This window comes from Rhinolophus hipposideros (genome assembly GCF_964194185.1).
Source record: "Rhinolophus hipposideros genome assembly, chromosome: 26".
NCBI lineage: Eukaryota > Metazoa > Chordata > Mammalia > Chiroptera > Rhinolophidae > Rhinolophus > Rhinolophus hipposideros.
Genome location: NC_138072.1, coordinates 15,871,123 through 15,886,902, shown reverse-complemented (window position 1 = coordinate 15,886,902; position 15,780 = coordinate 15,871,123). Strand labels below are relative to the sequence as shown.

Genomic DNA, 15,780 nt, shown 5'->3' with positions numbered 1-15,780 from the left:
GCCCTTTAATCTGTGGTGCACATGGAAATTCTGAGCTTCTCCTGTCTATGTAATTAGGTTGCAAAACAGATGCTTTAAAAATAACTATTTCCCTTGCACGCTGCCATGACCTGATCTCATCTGATACAAAATGGGATAAAAGAGAAGTAACATATCTTCCCTTTTAAGTGTTTTTACGGGAGATAGTGGAAGGTGAACAAAGTATCACATCCTTTAATGTAAAGCGTGTTTTGCCATAGGTGTGCCATCGGCTTTCTCAGCCAACCCCTTTTCCACCTTGCCCCAGGTGACCTGGTACCTGGCTGAACTTTAGGTCAGGGTCTCTGTGATGATCAACAGATAACCATTTATGGCCCATTCAGGTATTAACTCTGATCAGGTTCAGAATTCTGCTGCCCAAAGGACATGTAGGTACACACCTTATTCTCCTTTTATTAGACATTTACCTTCTCTGGAATAGCATCCTGTTCAACCCACAGGAATTACTCATTTATTTATAGGGTGAATCAGTAGGTTTTAGAAAGTAGGTGATGTGTGCTGGACAGAATTTAAGAGAACTACGATATGTGTAACCCCAGCATGATTTTGTTGCGCTTTCCTACTGAGTCATGAACCTCATCCTTTTACTTGCTCTTTTTTTCCTTCAGATTTCCCAAAGAGCTACGTGAAGACCAGATGAGTGTTCGTCAGAACGTAACCCCTTCTCTCTTCTCTTGTTTCTCTCCTGTGGCAGTGTCCGGAGGCCGCAGTCGCCTACACCTCATCGACCTCGGCAGTTGTGTGAAAGCCCTAAGCAAAAATCGGGAAGGAGGCTCAGGACTGTGCCTCTCGCTGTCTGCTCTGGGCAATGTCATCTTGGCTTTGGTCAATGGCGGCAAACACGTCCCATACAAGTAAGTGTCGCTTCAACTGGAAGAATGTGGCAAGGTAAGCGGTCCAGTGACACCTAGGGAGAGGTGTGTTACAGAGGGACAGTCCAGACTACATTGTTAGTTTATTGCCAGCACTAAGCCTTCACTAACAATTGTGTAATACGTGATCTTATTCAGAAGCTATGGAAATACTTAAATCTACCCCAGTCCTAAATTTAGGCAGCTCAAGTCATAAGAAATAGGAAACTGTCTTCGTTGGGGTCTCCAATGACAATGTGCGTTGGTAGATTATTGTCCCCGTGGTGTAGATGTATCTGTTTCATAGTGACGAGAGCAAGGGGGCAGAAGATTGGCTTACCCTTCCCTTAGGAGTAGCACTGCCAGATGTAACCAATAAAAGTACAGATACTCTGTTCAACTGGAATGTCAATAAACAAAAGATAATATTTTAGTATAAGTCTGCGCCCCAAGATTGCATGAGGTATATGGGAATTCTGTAGTTTATCTGGAAATCCTACTTAGGACAGCTTATGAAGCTTAGGGAATTACCACCATCCCATGCAAATATTTATTTCACTTCCAAGATCTTTTTCCTCATTCTTTTACTGCTTCAGGAAGATGAAATCAGAGCTAATCCTATGTCTGGAATTCCCAAAGACTTGCCATATTGTCTGTGCACATGAGTGACCCAGCCTGGAGCCACCCTTCACCACCATCACCCCAATTCAGCTTTGCCGTTGCTCAGTGTGGTGATGGGATGGTGGGTGCTTCCCTGCTTGCTCAGGTGCCTCCCAGGGCCCAGCTACACCTCTCCCCCACTACACGAAACTGAGGGCAGTAGCTATCTATACATATATATATCTTACCTACATCATAGGGATATAAGACTGAGAGGGTACAATTTAGAACACTCTAGGCAATGACCAATAATGATAATCTACTTGAGCCTATCCTCATATATTTAAATGGAAACAATACCTGCCTTTCAGAGTTGCCATGAGGAATGAGAAAACATACATGGAATCACTTTTTTTAATCTGTAAAAGCCTGTAAAATATAAGTTACGGTTGTGTGAGAGTGAAAAGATAAATCAGACAGTTTGTTTTACAATAACTGAGGTTCAAGACACGTCCTTGAGTTCTCTTTCTCCTCGGCCTTGAGTTGACATCAGCACTGTGGTTTTATTCTCCACCAGGAAGACTATTGCTGGACCGACTTCAGGAGCTTAAATGACGATTATAATCCTAGCTGTCTCAATTGTTGAAATTTGGAATCCTAGTTGGATAAACCTAGAAATGGTTTTTCCAGCCCTGTGAGAACCCTTGTCTCTGAGAAAAAAATTCAAGGTGAAGGTTTATAAAGTTTCATTCGATATTATTTAAGCTCAATTTTTTTTTTTTTTTTTTACAAGAGAAAGAAGGAAGGGAGGGAGTGGGGAGAGGGAAGGAGAGAGTGGGGTGAGAGAGAGGAGACAAGGAAAAGTCCAAAGTTGTACTGTTAGGGCTGAGATTTTGGAAAGAAAGAGTTTTGGGCCCTAATTGGTTTCCCTGTCCATAAAAAAGGGAAACATGTCTATTAATATTGTAACTTAATAGATCATGGTGTCGATAAAATTCAAAATGCCACCTTTTGAGGTCACTGATTGTATGTTTTACTTATATATCTCTCACATTGTTTCTGTAGAGTGACATGTTTTTACGATTTCTATAAATATTTGTTGCATTAAGGCTAGGAGGGATGGATGAATGTAAGCATATGAAATTACTTTTACTTTAGATAAAGTAACTTCCTGTTGGTTAGAGCTGGATTCTATTATAAACGTATAGGGAAACATTAAGAATGGGTTTTATTGATAGCTCAAGGTCTCTTGTTAAATTAAACATATTTAACATCAGCTAGCCACAACGACCAGCCAGCCACCTGCCTCTTGGGAGGGCTGACAAAGTGAAACCTCCACTCACCATTTTCTGCAGACATCTGTCTGCTTCCGTTCCGGCAGTTCCCTTCCTTGCCTTCTGACTCTGGGGGAGGGAAGATGAAAGTATTTCCATGTCCGAAGTGGGCGCAGACTTAACATAAATGTGGTTTCTGCTTAAGACACAGTCATGGAGTTGTCCCCTACCGTCAGGACTCTCCTGGAGAAGATCTCACAGGAACACCATTGCATGGTACCAGGAAACATGATGGCCTGGCCATCCAGCCAGCTCTGTCCTCCCCGGAGCACTCGTTTTCCAGTGCACTTGTACAGCCCCGTTCTGTCACCCCTCGGGCCTGATGCCCATCATTGTGTGTGAGCTTTAACAGGACCTTGCTGGAATAGTGGCTGCGATTCTCAGCCACAACATATATTCAATATTGAGTATCTGTAAATCCCATTTGCAAAGCGATGAGTCAACTAGAAACGCTCCTCTTTCGAGGTACAGGAGGATAGGCAAAGATTTGCTCAAATCACCCAGCCAGTTGGTGGCAGAATCAAACTGCATCACTTTCTACAGCCTTGGAGACCTTGGCAGTTGGGAGCCCACTGCCAGCCCACTCCCCCCTGCTCATCAAGCTCTGTAATAGATTAGCTGTCTTTGGTCCTCACAGCATGGGGTCTTCAGCACAGCAGGGTGGCCCAGATTGCTTTTATCAATTCAGTCAGGCTCTGAAGCCACATTATGCAGCATTTTGTTAGCATACTAAACACCTTTCACTGTGGCAAACCTTGTCTTTGCAATAAGTTCCTTAGAGGGGAGTTGCCTGACCTTGCTCACTCACAGGGAAAACCAGCAAACCAAACTCCACATGTGTTACCCTCCCCCACCCTTCCAAAACACACACACAAAAAGCCCGCTACCTCTTCATTTGTCACCCTAGACAATTCTATGCTTGGAACCTGCATTCCTTGTGTTTGCTTCTGGGAAATTAACTGGAATGGGCACAGAGGGGATATAGGCTGTCTTCATTTCTCTTCATCACTGTACCAGACTATTTGTCATGTGAGCAAGCCAGAAAGTGAGTTTGGATTCATTAGCCATCCCAGGCGCTCCCATGGGCACCCTCGGTGTGCCCTGAATGGTTTTGACTTTGCAAATGATATTTCCTTTGTAGGTGACAGACTCAGGCGCAGAAGGGGTTCCCAACCTCAGCCATTACAGCGCCCCCCCCCCCCCCCCGCAGGCTTGCTGGCCAAATCCAAGTGCAATAAATCAATCCTAAACGGTGACACCTTTCAGAAAAGCATGCAGAAAGGCGGGGAGACCACCAAGGGCTCCGACCCCCTAGTCAGTCTAGCACTGACAGGCTGCACAAATGACTCTTGAACTTTGGGGGACGTCTTGTCTAGGGAAATCTGCCGTAGCCATGAGCGTTTTGACAGTACATTTGCAAATGTCCCTCCGTCCCTCATTACAGCCATTTGCTATTCCTCACCATTTCTTGGGGTCCAATGTAACAGGAATCTTCCCGTTTGATAGATAAGAAAAAATAGGCAGAGTTATTGAAATGAATTCCCATGACAAAAACCAGTGTTGCAGGCACACACCACTGGAATTGGTCCTCAGAAATGGCATCACAAGGCTCTGTCAGTGCGAACTTAGCTTTGACTAAAGTGATGTTATGTCTCCCAGCGGATCTGCAGGACGACAGTCTTTTCCAGAGACTTAGAAATTCTAACCACCACCCCGTTATCTCAAACAGAATTTTGGGTCCCTTTGAGATGTTCTCTTGGAAAGGGGGACAAACTCTTGGGAAGCGTACCCTTCCCACAATGGTACTTTAAGCCCTCGAAATATTTGTCTTCCTTTGTAACTTTTACTCCATTTGGACAAATAATTCCTTTAATAGGTCAAATGATCTATTGGCTTATTTACCAATAAGATGTTTCAGACTGCAAGCAAACACTGCTGCAGGGGCTACTTGGAGAAGCCAGAGTTCCAGAGGTGGTCAGGACGTCGCCATCAGCATCTGCAGCAGGAGCACTTTTCCTCCTGGGCCCTGGGGAGGAGTCAGCCACCAAGGTCACTGTTGAGAAGGCAGAAGCATAAGAGCGCAGCAATTCATTCACACCAGCAAGCAGCCCAGGAAACTCAAATCCACATCAGTGATTTGCGGAGAAAGGATGTTTTCTTCCATAGAGGCAGCTTTTTAAAGGTGTTAACTCTCTCCCACTTTAAAAGTGCTTCTCTCCCATGAGGGGCTGCAGCGCTGTATCCCGCGGGCAGCACCCGTGGCGACAGGCCGAAAATCCAGAAGGGTCTATAGCAGAACGCAGACACTCCTCTTCCTTGCTTGGAGAAATACTTTCTCCTAGTAGCCATTTAGGAGTTGGGATTGTCTCTGCTTTCTCAGCACTGAAAACCCACTCTGCGAATGGGAAGCTGGAGAAAGGGGCGAATGGTTAATACTAGCTGCAATACTCCATTCCCCTGGCTCATACAGAGATGAAAGGTTTGTTCCTCTGGACCCGAATGTATATTATTTACGCTAAATGGAATGAAATAAACATTTTCCAGGAAAAATACAAAGGAATAGCAATTCTCCAGATTTTCTTAAGATAACATGTAATGGAGAGAAGCTCTGTGTAAGAATGTGTGTGGGGGGGGCGGGGAGAGAGAGAGAGAGAGAGAGAGAGAGAGAGAGAGAGAGAGAGAGAGATTTAGCAACCTTTAAATGTACATTAATGCTGTGTTATTGCCCCCTGATTTATAGGGAGAACATCAATTCAGAACTATTTGCACAAAGTCCAGATCTCAATTTATAGCATTCCCTGTTTAGAAATAAAATAACCAAAGTCTCAGGTTGCCAAGCAACTGCAACAATGATAATTCTTAGTATTGCTGCTTCAAAAATACTCATCTTTATACATTTTAATGACTGTAAGAATGCAGAGAAAGTGAGTTCAGAGAATCACCGGGACATAGACGTCCCTGTTGTAAGAGATTTCAGCTTTCTTACTATCTTTTATTTCGCCCTCCTTTCTCCGTTTGCTTCGCTGGCCGGTGGAACCTTCATACTTAATTCTGGAAGATTTCAGAGACTGATGTTGTTTTCTTGAGAGTTGAGGCAGCAACCACCAGTAAATGCAGTCTGCCTGGTTTCTCACAGAACCATGCAAGTCACTTGGAGGAATGAGGCTGCCTGGGCCTCATTCAGTTGGGGCTACAAACATTGGTTTTTGCACCCCTGGTTTAACTCGTAGACGCCACACACTGTCCTTTTTGTTCTCAGGGACCACTTCCTGTGCCCTCCAAGAGCCTCAGTGAACTGGGAGCAGGTTGTTGGGCCCCCAGCTCAATCATCATTTCTTGGCAGTAACACCACGGTGTCTACTTTTTGTCTATAGCGCTAGCCCCGCTTGGATAATGGGCCATCCGGTTTGAAGACTGGGTAGAAATCAGGAAACTTCTTCACTTCCCTTTGGCTTTTCAAGAGGTTTTCTTTCTTTAGGTTCAATTTCTGAGATTACTTGTCAAACTCTCTTCTTTCCAGATTCTGAACCATTTGGCAAAAAGCTACCAGAGTTTGATTGCGAATTAAAACTGTCCATCTGCTTAATCGTAACAGAGTAGACAGAGGTCTCCTTCTGTCCCCGCACAAATGTGGACCCCAGGACTCAGGACTGGGCAGAATCAGGTCAGCAGGGCAGTCACTTACCCAGACAGCCAAGTGGCTCAAGTGGAGAAATCTGTGTGACCTGGAGGGAGGGAGACAGACAGACAGACAGACAGCGTGGGGCTGTACATGCCCAAGGTCACCTTACCAGCCTCATCAGTCAAACCCTTTTCCTCCCATGGAAGAAATGAATAAAAGTGCAGAAAGAAGAGTGGGAACCTTTTTCTCCTTTTCAAAGGGCTAGAGATTCCTGATTTACGGACTTGCTGGGTGCTAGGTAAAAGGAGGAACTCATTTCCAATTCTTATTTTCTGGGTTTTCACCTACATTTCAGATAGTTTGCCTGGTGTGTGAATGAGCTGTGAATAAGGGCTATTTCATGATGCGAGCATGATGTAACAGCTCACAGTCAGCGTTCTTCCTGGGCATTAGGGACTGTTCTAAATGCTGGATGAATATTAATTTAATTAATGGCACAGGTACTGTTATGCTCATACTCATGTTACGGATGGGGAAAGTGAGGCACGAGCGGTCAGTAGCTTGTGTACGTGAGCACAGTGGTGGATGACAGAGCTTTCACTGCCTCCCAAGGTGTCACCACTTCCCAACACAGTGGCTAGAATGTTATGGTGCTCAGCCAATGGTCGTTGAAATAACAAATGAGGTAAGACCATGAATCAACTGTCTCTGCAGAAATGAACTGTGTAGTTGGTCGTCAGTGAAAGCACAGGCCCCAGGGCTGGGACCAGCTGTAGCCAGCTGGATGTTCAGGGTCCATCTACTGGTTTCACCTTTACTGTGATGGCTAAGCTGGGAATGACTACTAGATACTGGTGGCGGGGAGGAAAGTGAAATTGGAAAGATGATGAAAATGGAAAAGAAATCTCCCTTTCAGATCTACCAAATAAGGATGTTAAAATGAATGAGATTCTCCTCAGAACCTGTGGGCAGGGCCCAAGGTAGCAGGTTGGGCTCAACGGGTCACCCTCGTTCAGTAACACATTTACTCCCAGTGGAGCTCCCAGTGGAGCCCAATAGGCTGAATCCTACACTCTGGGTACCACCAGTGGCTGATGGCAGCAAATCTCAGCCTAGTTCATGAGTCTTTCTTTTCTTTCTTAATTGCTGTAATCTTTCTCATGTAAAAGTCAGAAAGCTGGGGACCCATTTCACACCCCCCATCAGTAAAAAAAACGTGCAGGAGGCTATATGATGCTCTCCCAGGCTGCGGGACCCCAGCTGGCCCTCCTGCCTCGCTGGGTGGGCTCCAGCAGGAGAAATGTGACCATTTCCCACTTCCCACACTGGAGAGCTGCACACTGGGCACAGCCTCCTGATAAGATGGCGTTTATAGCTCTCTCCTCCCTCAGCGATAGTTTCTAGGAGGTGTGTAGAGGCATTCCTGAGTGAATAGGAGCCTGTCAGAAGAGGAGAGGTCATCACCTAGTTTGTGTCTTGAAGTTTTGCTGAATACGAGCAGGTTAAGGGAGGGATAGGCAAGAGGTGAGAATGATGGCAGGGCTGTCAGAGGGTAAGATAATGAGCTTCCTCAAACATCTGGCTAATAATAGGAGCTTTGGGGGTTTCCACCAGTGGCAGATAAGATAGTCAGTCTATCAACTGGAATTTGTGAAGTTTCTTCAGGCTGAACTCCCAAAGAAATATGTGTAGTCAGTATCAGTCGTTTTCTAAAAGAGATGGATGGCAAATGGATGGGTGGGGCGGGGGAGCTAAGGCTGAGCTGTGACCTGGGAGACGCTGGTCCCACTGCTAATCTCTGTACACTCTGTCTTCCTGAGCTATTTCTCCACCAGCCAAATCAGGATAACCATTCTTACTTCTTCTCTCCCTCAGGAACATAGTCGGTGTCATTGAGATAACGACTGTGATAGCCCCTTTGAAGAAACGTGCCTCAAAGGCAAAAATATAATTGTTTTACTATATTTCAAAAAGTTATTACCCAGGTTGATCTGGCACTACCATATCTTTATCTGTTTCTTGATTTTCAAAGCATGCATCTCATTTTGACCGAATGGATTATAATTACTTTTCGTGAAAAAGGAAGTCTCGGGCATTCTTCAACAAGAGTTTGTGTGCCTAGGGTTACTGTCAGATACAGGCATTTAATTTAAGAGAATCCAACCTGTTGTACTGTGTATAAAGAGAAAAGTAACAGATTCCTGAGGAAGTGAATGAGTTCGCCCGCAACTTCCCTCAATGAGTCCTTCAGGCCTGAGAATGAGTGAGGTGGCAATCAGAGGCTGCTGCACCCTCACTTGTGTCTGCGTACCCCAGAGGTCAGGGTATGATTCAAGTATTTCAAGATACAAATTTTCCATAGAATGTGGCCTTTAAATGCAAGCCAGGTACTTCTGGTGATCAGCCAGAGACAGTGATGTGTCCCAACACTGAAACAAAACTTGACTCTGTTGGATTGGTGCGAAGGGTTTTCTTCCAGAGAGATTTTCAAGGCTAACCTTGATGATGTAAACGTCACCTTACACTTCAGATTCCAAGTGATATATAAAGTTTAGCTCCATTATTCATGGAGCTCAGTTCTGTTCTGATCAACAAGGTGGATTCTGGCCCAATGGACCTGGCTGAGGAGTTTAAGCGACTCATTTTGTTACAAGTCGGATGGAGGCTACCAAACATATATAGCATTTCATTTGAGAAATAAATAACAGAATGTCCATACGTTCTTTGACCAATTTAGTCATTCATCCACTCATTCGTACAAAAATGTTGATTGGACCCCTACAATATGCAAGACACTGGGAATATAACAGAGCAGCACAGACGATCTCCACTCTTGGACAATTTACAGTCTCGTGGAAACACAGACATAAACAACTAAGCCTCATAGCTGATAACACCTGAACCCCAGGGCTTAACCACCCCAGTGGAAAGAAGGGCTTAAGTAAGGTGGATGGAATCCGAAACACTGTAGTGAAGGTTGTCTGGGCAGAGATGGCGACTCTGCAATCCCTCCATCTACTCCTATTCTTTCTCATTCTCACTCATCTATGTCTTCCAGTTTCCCACAGTCCATTCTTTACCCACCTGAGCCATTCACACTTGTTCTGTCATTTGCTTGAATGATGGAGATACAGCCTGACACAAATCATAAACTACTGAGCCAAATGCAAGACCCCAAGTCCACAGCTAATCGTTGTCTTTAATGATAACTAATCATCATATCACAAGACATGTGGCTATGCAGAGGAAACAAGCAAGGGGGGGCGGGCTTTGGGTGAGTTGGGGGCCAGTGCACAGAGAGCCCAAGATGCCCTTAGGCACCCACAGGTCTCTGGGATTACTCAAGGATAGCTTAACTTGGGCACAATTAAGCTTCCGAAGGGATGGAGTATACTAATGAGTTGGGGCTTAATCCATCAAAAAAAAAAAAAAAAAAAGAAAAGAAAAGAAAACCTGCCTTGAACATGAATAGAGCTTCAATCGGAGTATCCAGCCATAAATTCTCACCTGTTTCACAACCGGTTCAAGCTCAATTGAGCATTAATAGATTTTTTTTGTCCATGCAAATGAGGTGATAATTCATTTCATGTGTAATTGAGCAATTTTCAAATACTTATATTCATGGAGCGGGTAAGTTGTACCAAATTGTCTAATGTACCTAGTAATTCTTTAACTAAAGCAGACCTGAATTTTATTTTGATACGATGAAGAGAGAACTGAAGAAATAGAGATGGTTGTAGTAAATGTGTTACTAGTTTGAAGAATAGTGGACTTGAAGAGACTTTATGATAATCACTCCTTTAGGGCAAAACCCCCAACAATAGCTATTTGTGTGTTTCTCCTTACCATGCTTTCTTATCCTGCCAGTGAACTCAGTCAAAATTTTAGGGGTTTCTAGGTTCAGAAGAAGGGAGGTGTTGGTGCCTTTGGTTTATAAGCATATAGGTATTTCCTAGTTTTGTGCCCTGGTATGCCAATTTTTCTGCGGGTTAAATATGTGTATCCTTAAGGTACCATGTCAGTTCTTCTCTTCAAACTCTGTATCGAGGCTCATTTCTCCCATGAACCTTGCCAATCCTGAGCAGGAAACCCCACAATGAGCACTAATTGCAAGTGTCATTTGTATTGAGAGTATTTTTATGTGGTTTCCTGAACAAAGTCCACTATACTACTCCCTTCCCTGGGGGAAAATGCCATAGCCATTGTTTCCTTGGGAGGTTCCTTTCCGATGAAGCAGAGGCTTTAGTTCCATACCCTCCACAGAGCTGCCAGAAAGCCCTTTTAAAATGCAGATCTGATGTCACCCCCTTCTTTAAATCTTTCAATGGCTTGTTGGCTGTAGGATAGAGTTCAAACCCTTTTAGGGCCTATGAAACTCTTCAGAATTTTGGCCACACCCACCTTTCTGATCATAGAAACTCTGTCCAGTCTCCTGACTGACACCCCCCAAGCCTTCTCACACCCCCATGCTTTGCAAATGGCGACTTCTGCTTTCAGGGGTCTTATTCATTCAGTCTGTCGTTCAGTGAATGGTTATCAAGGACTTGCGATCTTCCAGTACTGTGATGGACCGTCTCCATTTACTGAGATTCTCCCTCTTACTCTTACATGTTTTAATGGTGAAATGTGTCCTGTATACAGATGTAGAAACACATCTGCCATGTCTAATGTACAACAAATTGAATATGGCGTGCCCCCCACCCAGGTTAGGAAATAGGACATTTCAATGCCTTAGACAGCCCCTGTACTCCCCTATGATTGCACCGCTCTTCCGCCTTTCCCAGAGTTGACTGCCATGTTGAAAGTTGTTTACAATTCCCTTGCTTGCCTTCTAGTTTTACCACTGAAATTTGAGTCCTAAAATATATATTGTTTAGTTTTGTCTGGTTTCGAACTTGATGTAAATGGAATTCTAGTCTCTTCCCAGCCCTACTATACCTTGCTTTTTTTAATCGCAATTTCATTTTTGACATCCATATTGACGTGTTATAGTTCATTAATTTTCATTGATGTACGATTTCCCATTGTAGGAGGACATCACAGAGTATTGGTATGTCTGTTGATGGATTTCGAAGAGATTTCTAAAAATTGATTGGTGAATTTTGTCTACCCCATTTCTGCATCTAATGAGATGATCACATGGTTTTCCTCCTTTATTCTTTTTATATGGCAAAGTACATTAATCAGTTCTTTAATATTAAAAATTCTTGCATTCCTTTCTGACTATTCTTCAAAGCTTATTTTAAATATCATCTCCTCTTTGAAGTCTTCTCTGACATTCTTTCCTCCCTCCCAATGCTTTGCTCCAGAAAAGTTGTTCCCCTCTAACCCCCTATGTCATTCTGTAGGTATTTTATTATAGGCACTGATGTTATATTTTAATTATTTGTTTACATACTGTCTCTCCTCTAATAAGAGCTCATCAAGATAATGATAGCGTTTTCTTCAGGTTCCTTATTATTTGTGCACTAATTTGAATTAAATGAACCTGCTCTAAACCTCACTTCTTCAATATCAGATGTGAGTCAGACATCTGCCTTCGACTTTTTGGTGGCCTGCCTCATGCCTGGAGGGCACCTTTGGGCCACTAGATTTGCTTTGTGACCATCAGACCCCTATTCTCAACTAGCACAAAGTCGGTCTTTTTATGGTAATGTCAGCTGTTTAGGATATAGATAGGCCCTGATGCTCACTATAGACCTACTTCCTAAATCAAATATATAGCAAAAATATATTCACTCTGCCAGGTTATTTTGACAATTATCAAATATGTACAAGGTATTATTCTAAGCCTTAGGACTGATGGATGGAGGTTAGAGACCAGTGGGACAGAAGAAACCATTATACTAATTAGAGTGCAAGGCATAAAGCAGTTAAAAGTCACATTATAAAGTACACTCAAGGGAGAGGTAAGAAATCCCAGTAAGTCGTCTGTGAATATGTTTTCTATGGCACTAATGAATAGCAGTAACAAAAATAAATGCAAGATATAATATAGATTCTTACTACTACAATTCTCCAAATGTCTAGGATTTAGTAGAAGCAACAGTGTTTTCGAGTTCATCCAAGAGGTTTAGTTACTCAAACTTCCTCTTTATTATAGTCATTTATTGCATGGCTTTGGAGTTAGTTCCCTAAGGATCTAAGTATGAGGGATTCGAGGAATGCCTTAGAACTCTAACGAAAGGCTGCCATTATCACTACTTAATGTCCCCAGATTTGGGAATGGCAGTCAATCTTTTGACAATACTATAAGTTTTGCGCTACATCTTAGAGGACTATGTACCTGATACCAGAAGGACAGTTAGACTGGGTGGGGAGGCGGCTTCATCATCTCAAGTGATTTTTGCAATAATTGAGATGGTAGTCTCTCTCTTTAAAGCCCTGGAAAATGCCTGCAGACCCTTCTGGTTAATTCAGCCTCCACCCACGCTAAGGACGTGGACAAATCCACAGCCCAAAGCCCTCCCTACCGTGGTCTCCTTGACAATCAAATTCTGAAAAAGGAAATCTCTTGGCTCCATTTCTTGCTGGAATAATGAAAACCACCTGGACCCCTGCTTGGCAATTGCCTTTGGAAAAGGAGACCAGCCACCTTTAAAAATCATACAATGTGAACTTTCCAAAACCCAAAGTTTTTCCCTCACCAAAATCATTCATTTGAGCCTATAATTTATGAATGAAAAAGAACCAGTGATTATTCCTCTATAAGCCTTTTGGATGGAATCAGAATCACCCTTTTGGTTTAAGTTCCCTGTTCAAGGACCCACGTAAGGACTCATTTCATATGGTCTTGGAACTGAATGTATTGCACAAAAGCAGTAAGAGTAGCAAAGCTACCACTTTTTGAGTACAGATAGTCCCGGCTTAATAATGGTACGACTTACAGTTTTTCCAACTTTATGGTGGTGTGAAAGCAATATGTATTCACTAGAAACTGTACTTCCGAGTTTGAATTCTGATCTTTTCCTGGGCTAGCAATATGTGGTACAATACTTCCTCATTATGCTGGGCAGTGGGGCCAAAGGAGGTTTACTCCAAATTTCCTTTGTCAGCAGCCCAGAGCACGCAGAAGCGAGTAACAGAAATCTCTAGCCATCCTTGACTTACCGCCGTTACTGCAGCTGGTAAGGGACAAAATTCTATGCCAACAAAGTTTGACTCCTGTGCCTCACTATCACCTTTCCACTCACTGGGGTACCCCTTGGTCCCAATGAGTGACCCCTCACTCCCTCCACAGGTGCCTGTACTTTTGCAATTCCCAGGCATGCCCAGTGCCTGCCACTCTCATCCTCATCCTCCTGGCTGTACCGTTGAGAGCCCCCCAATGTGCCAGGCCTCATTTAATTCTGCCTACATCACAGTTAACCTTTCCTGTGGGTTATCCCTTCACATGTTGCTCTGTGGGAAGGTAATCTGCTCCCCTAGTTCAAATTAGAATGGTAATGTCTAACAATGGTCAAATGATATGTGACAATTCCCAACTTTATCCGTACCTGTATTGTCTGATTTAAAAAATTGGGGGCCATCGGGTGGGTATTTAATGGTATATCATTGTAATTTTAATTCGCATCTCCCTGATTACGAACAAAGTTGAGTGTCTTCTCACGTTGGTTAGTTCTTACCTCTTGTTTTTTTTTGCCTATTTTTCTGTAGCACTGCTTATCTTTTTGTTAATCGATTCATAGGAATTCTTTATAAACTCTGGATTCTACTATTCTGAAATATTTTCTCCTAGCACCATTTATTGAACCCCCACTGATCTGCATTATTCCCTCGGTCATATAACTAATGTCCAAATATGCATGACTCTGTCTCTGCGCTCTCCATCCCTATGCCAATACCGGACTATCTTAATTACTTTGCACTTTGTTAATTTTCTTTTTACTGTGTTTTGTTGTCCAAGATATCAATTTCTGCTCTTTACTATTACTTTCCTTCTACTTTCTTTGGTTTACTTTGCTATTCTTTATCTCCCATCTTCAGATGGGTACTTAGTTTAACAATTTTCACCCTTTCTTGTTCTATAACATAAGCACTTAATTCTATATGTTACCCACTAATTACTGCTGTGCGTGTATCCTCAAGTTTTGATAATGATTATTTTCACTATCACTAGTTCAAAATATTTTCTATTTTCTATTTCAATTACTTTTTGAACCATGGGTTATTTACAGGTATTTACTAATTTCCAGTTATTTGGAATCAGTTTGCTCCTTTTGAGGCTTGATGTTAAGCTGAGGTACAGAGCATCTAGGGCTAATTTGACCCCACTATTAGAGGGAGGGGTCTAACATTATTATTATTAACCCCTTCTGAGGACTCTGTCCCATGTAGTAGCAGGTCTTTTCACTCTGTCTCATTGAACAGAAATTATTTCCACTCCATGAGACTGCCTCTCTCTCTCTCTCTCTCCCTCTCTCTGTCTCTCTGTCTCTGGCTCTCTCTCTCTCTTCCTCCTCCTCCTCCTCCTCCTCCTCCTCCCTCCCTCCCTCTCTCCAGCTCTCTCCTTCTTTCCCTGTAAATTTTAGCTGCCTTGGTCTCTCCAAATTCAGGTCTGTATCTCCTCATCGCAGCCAGGTGACTGCCTGGTTCTATCCGGACCTCCCTCTCTGCTCTGTGGTCTGGAAAGCTCCTCTAGGCAGTGAGCTGGCCACTGGAACGGCTCACCTCATTTGTTAGTTACCCACCTCTCAAAGATCACTTTTCTCTGTTACTGTTGCCTGGTATCCAAAACCCATTTTTTTCTCATATTTTGTTTGGTTTTCTAGCTATTTAAGGCTGGAGAGTAAGTCTAGTTCTTGTGTTTCCAACATGGCCAGAAGCAGAAATGGGTCATTCCTGATAATTTTTTTAAAAAATTTTATTTCTTTAAACATTTAAATTTCCTTAAACATGTGAATCAACTTTTTGTTATTTATTTGTAATCTATGTTTCAACATCTCTTTCTGCCATCTGTTGTTTCTGCTGGGTCTGTCTCTTGGTGCCTTGTTTCTGTGTGTGTTTATTTTTGCCCTGGGGTACTCAATTTCATTGGCTTTTTATTTGTGAGAATTCTTTAAGACCTTGGATTAAGATGGTTTATTTTAGCATTTGTATTTACTTCTTGGTGCCTGTGATCACTACCAGTTGAGGACATTCTGCATTATATTCTCATCCTGAAATATTTTGGACCACCCAGTTATTAAAAATTCAAGCTGCAAACCTGCATTAATCCAGCCTGTGGTTCCAAATTCTCATGACAATGTCTCTTCTCTGCTCAGTGCTGGATTTCCACAGTCATGTCTTGTAGATATGAGGGGGGAAGTTGTTGAAGGGGATTTTCCTGTTCAAA

At 43.0% G+C, this 15,780-nt stretch overlaps 1 protein-coding gene across 2 annotated transcripts in view; it reads left to right on the top strand.

The window, feature by feature from the left end:
* The window catches only part of KIF26B (kinesin family member 26B), a 414,751-nt gene that overhangs the window by 359,410 nt on the left and 39,561 nt on the right, over positions 1 to 15,780 (top strand). For both annotated transcript variants that reach the window (XM_081038975.1, XM_081038976.1), the window contains one exon: positions 734 to 893. In XM_081038975.1, coding sequence (XP_080895101.1) covers positions 734 to 893 — 160 coding nt within the window. The remainder of the gene's footprint in view (positions 1 to 733; positions 894 to 15,780) is intronic.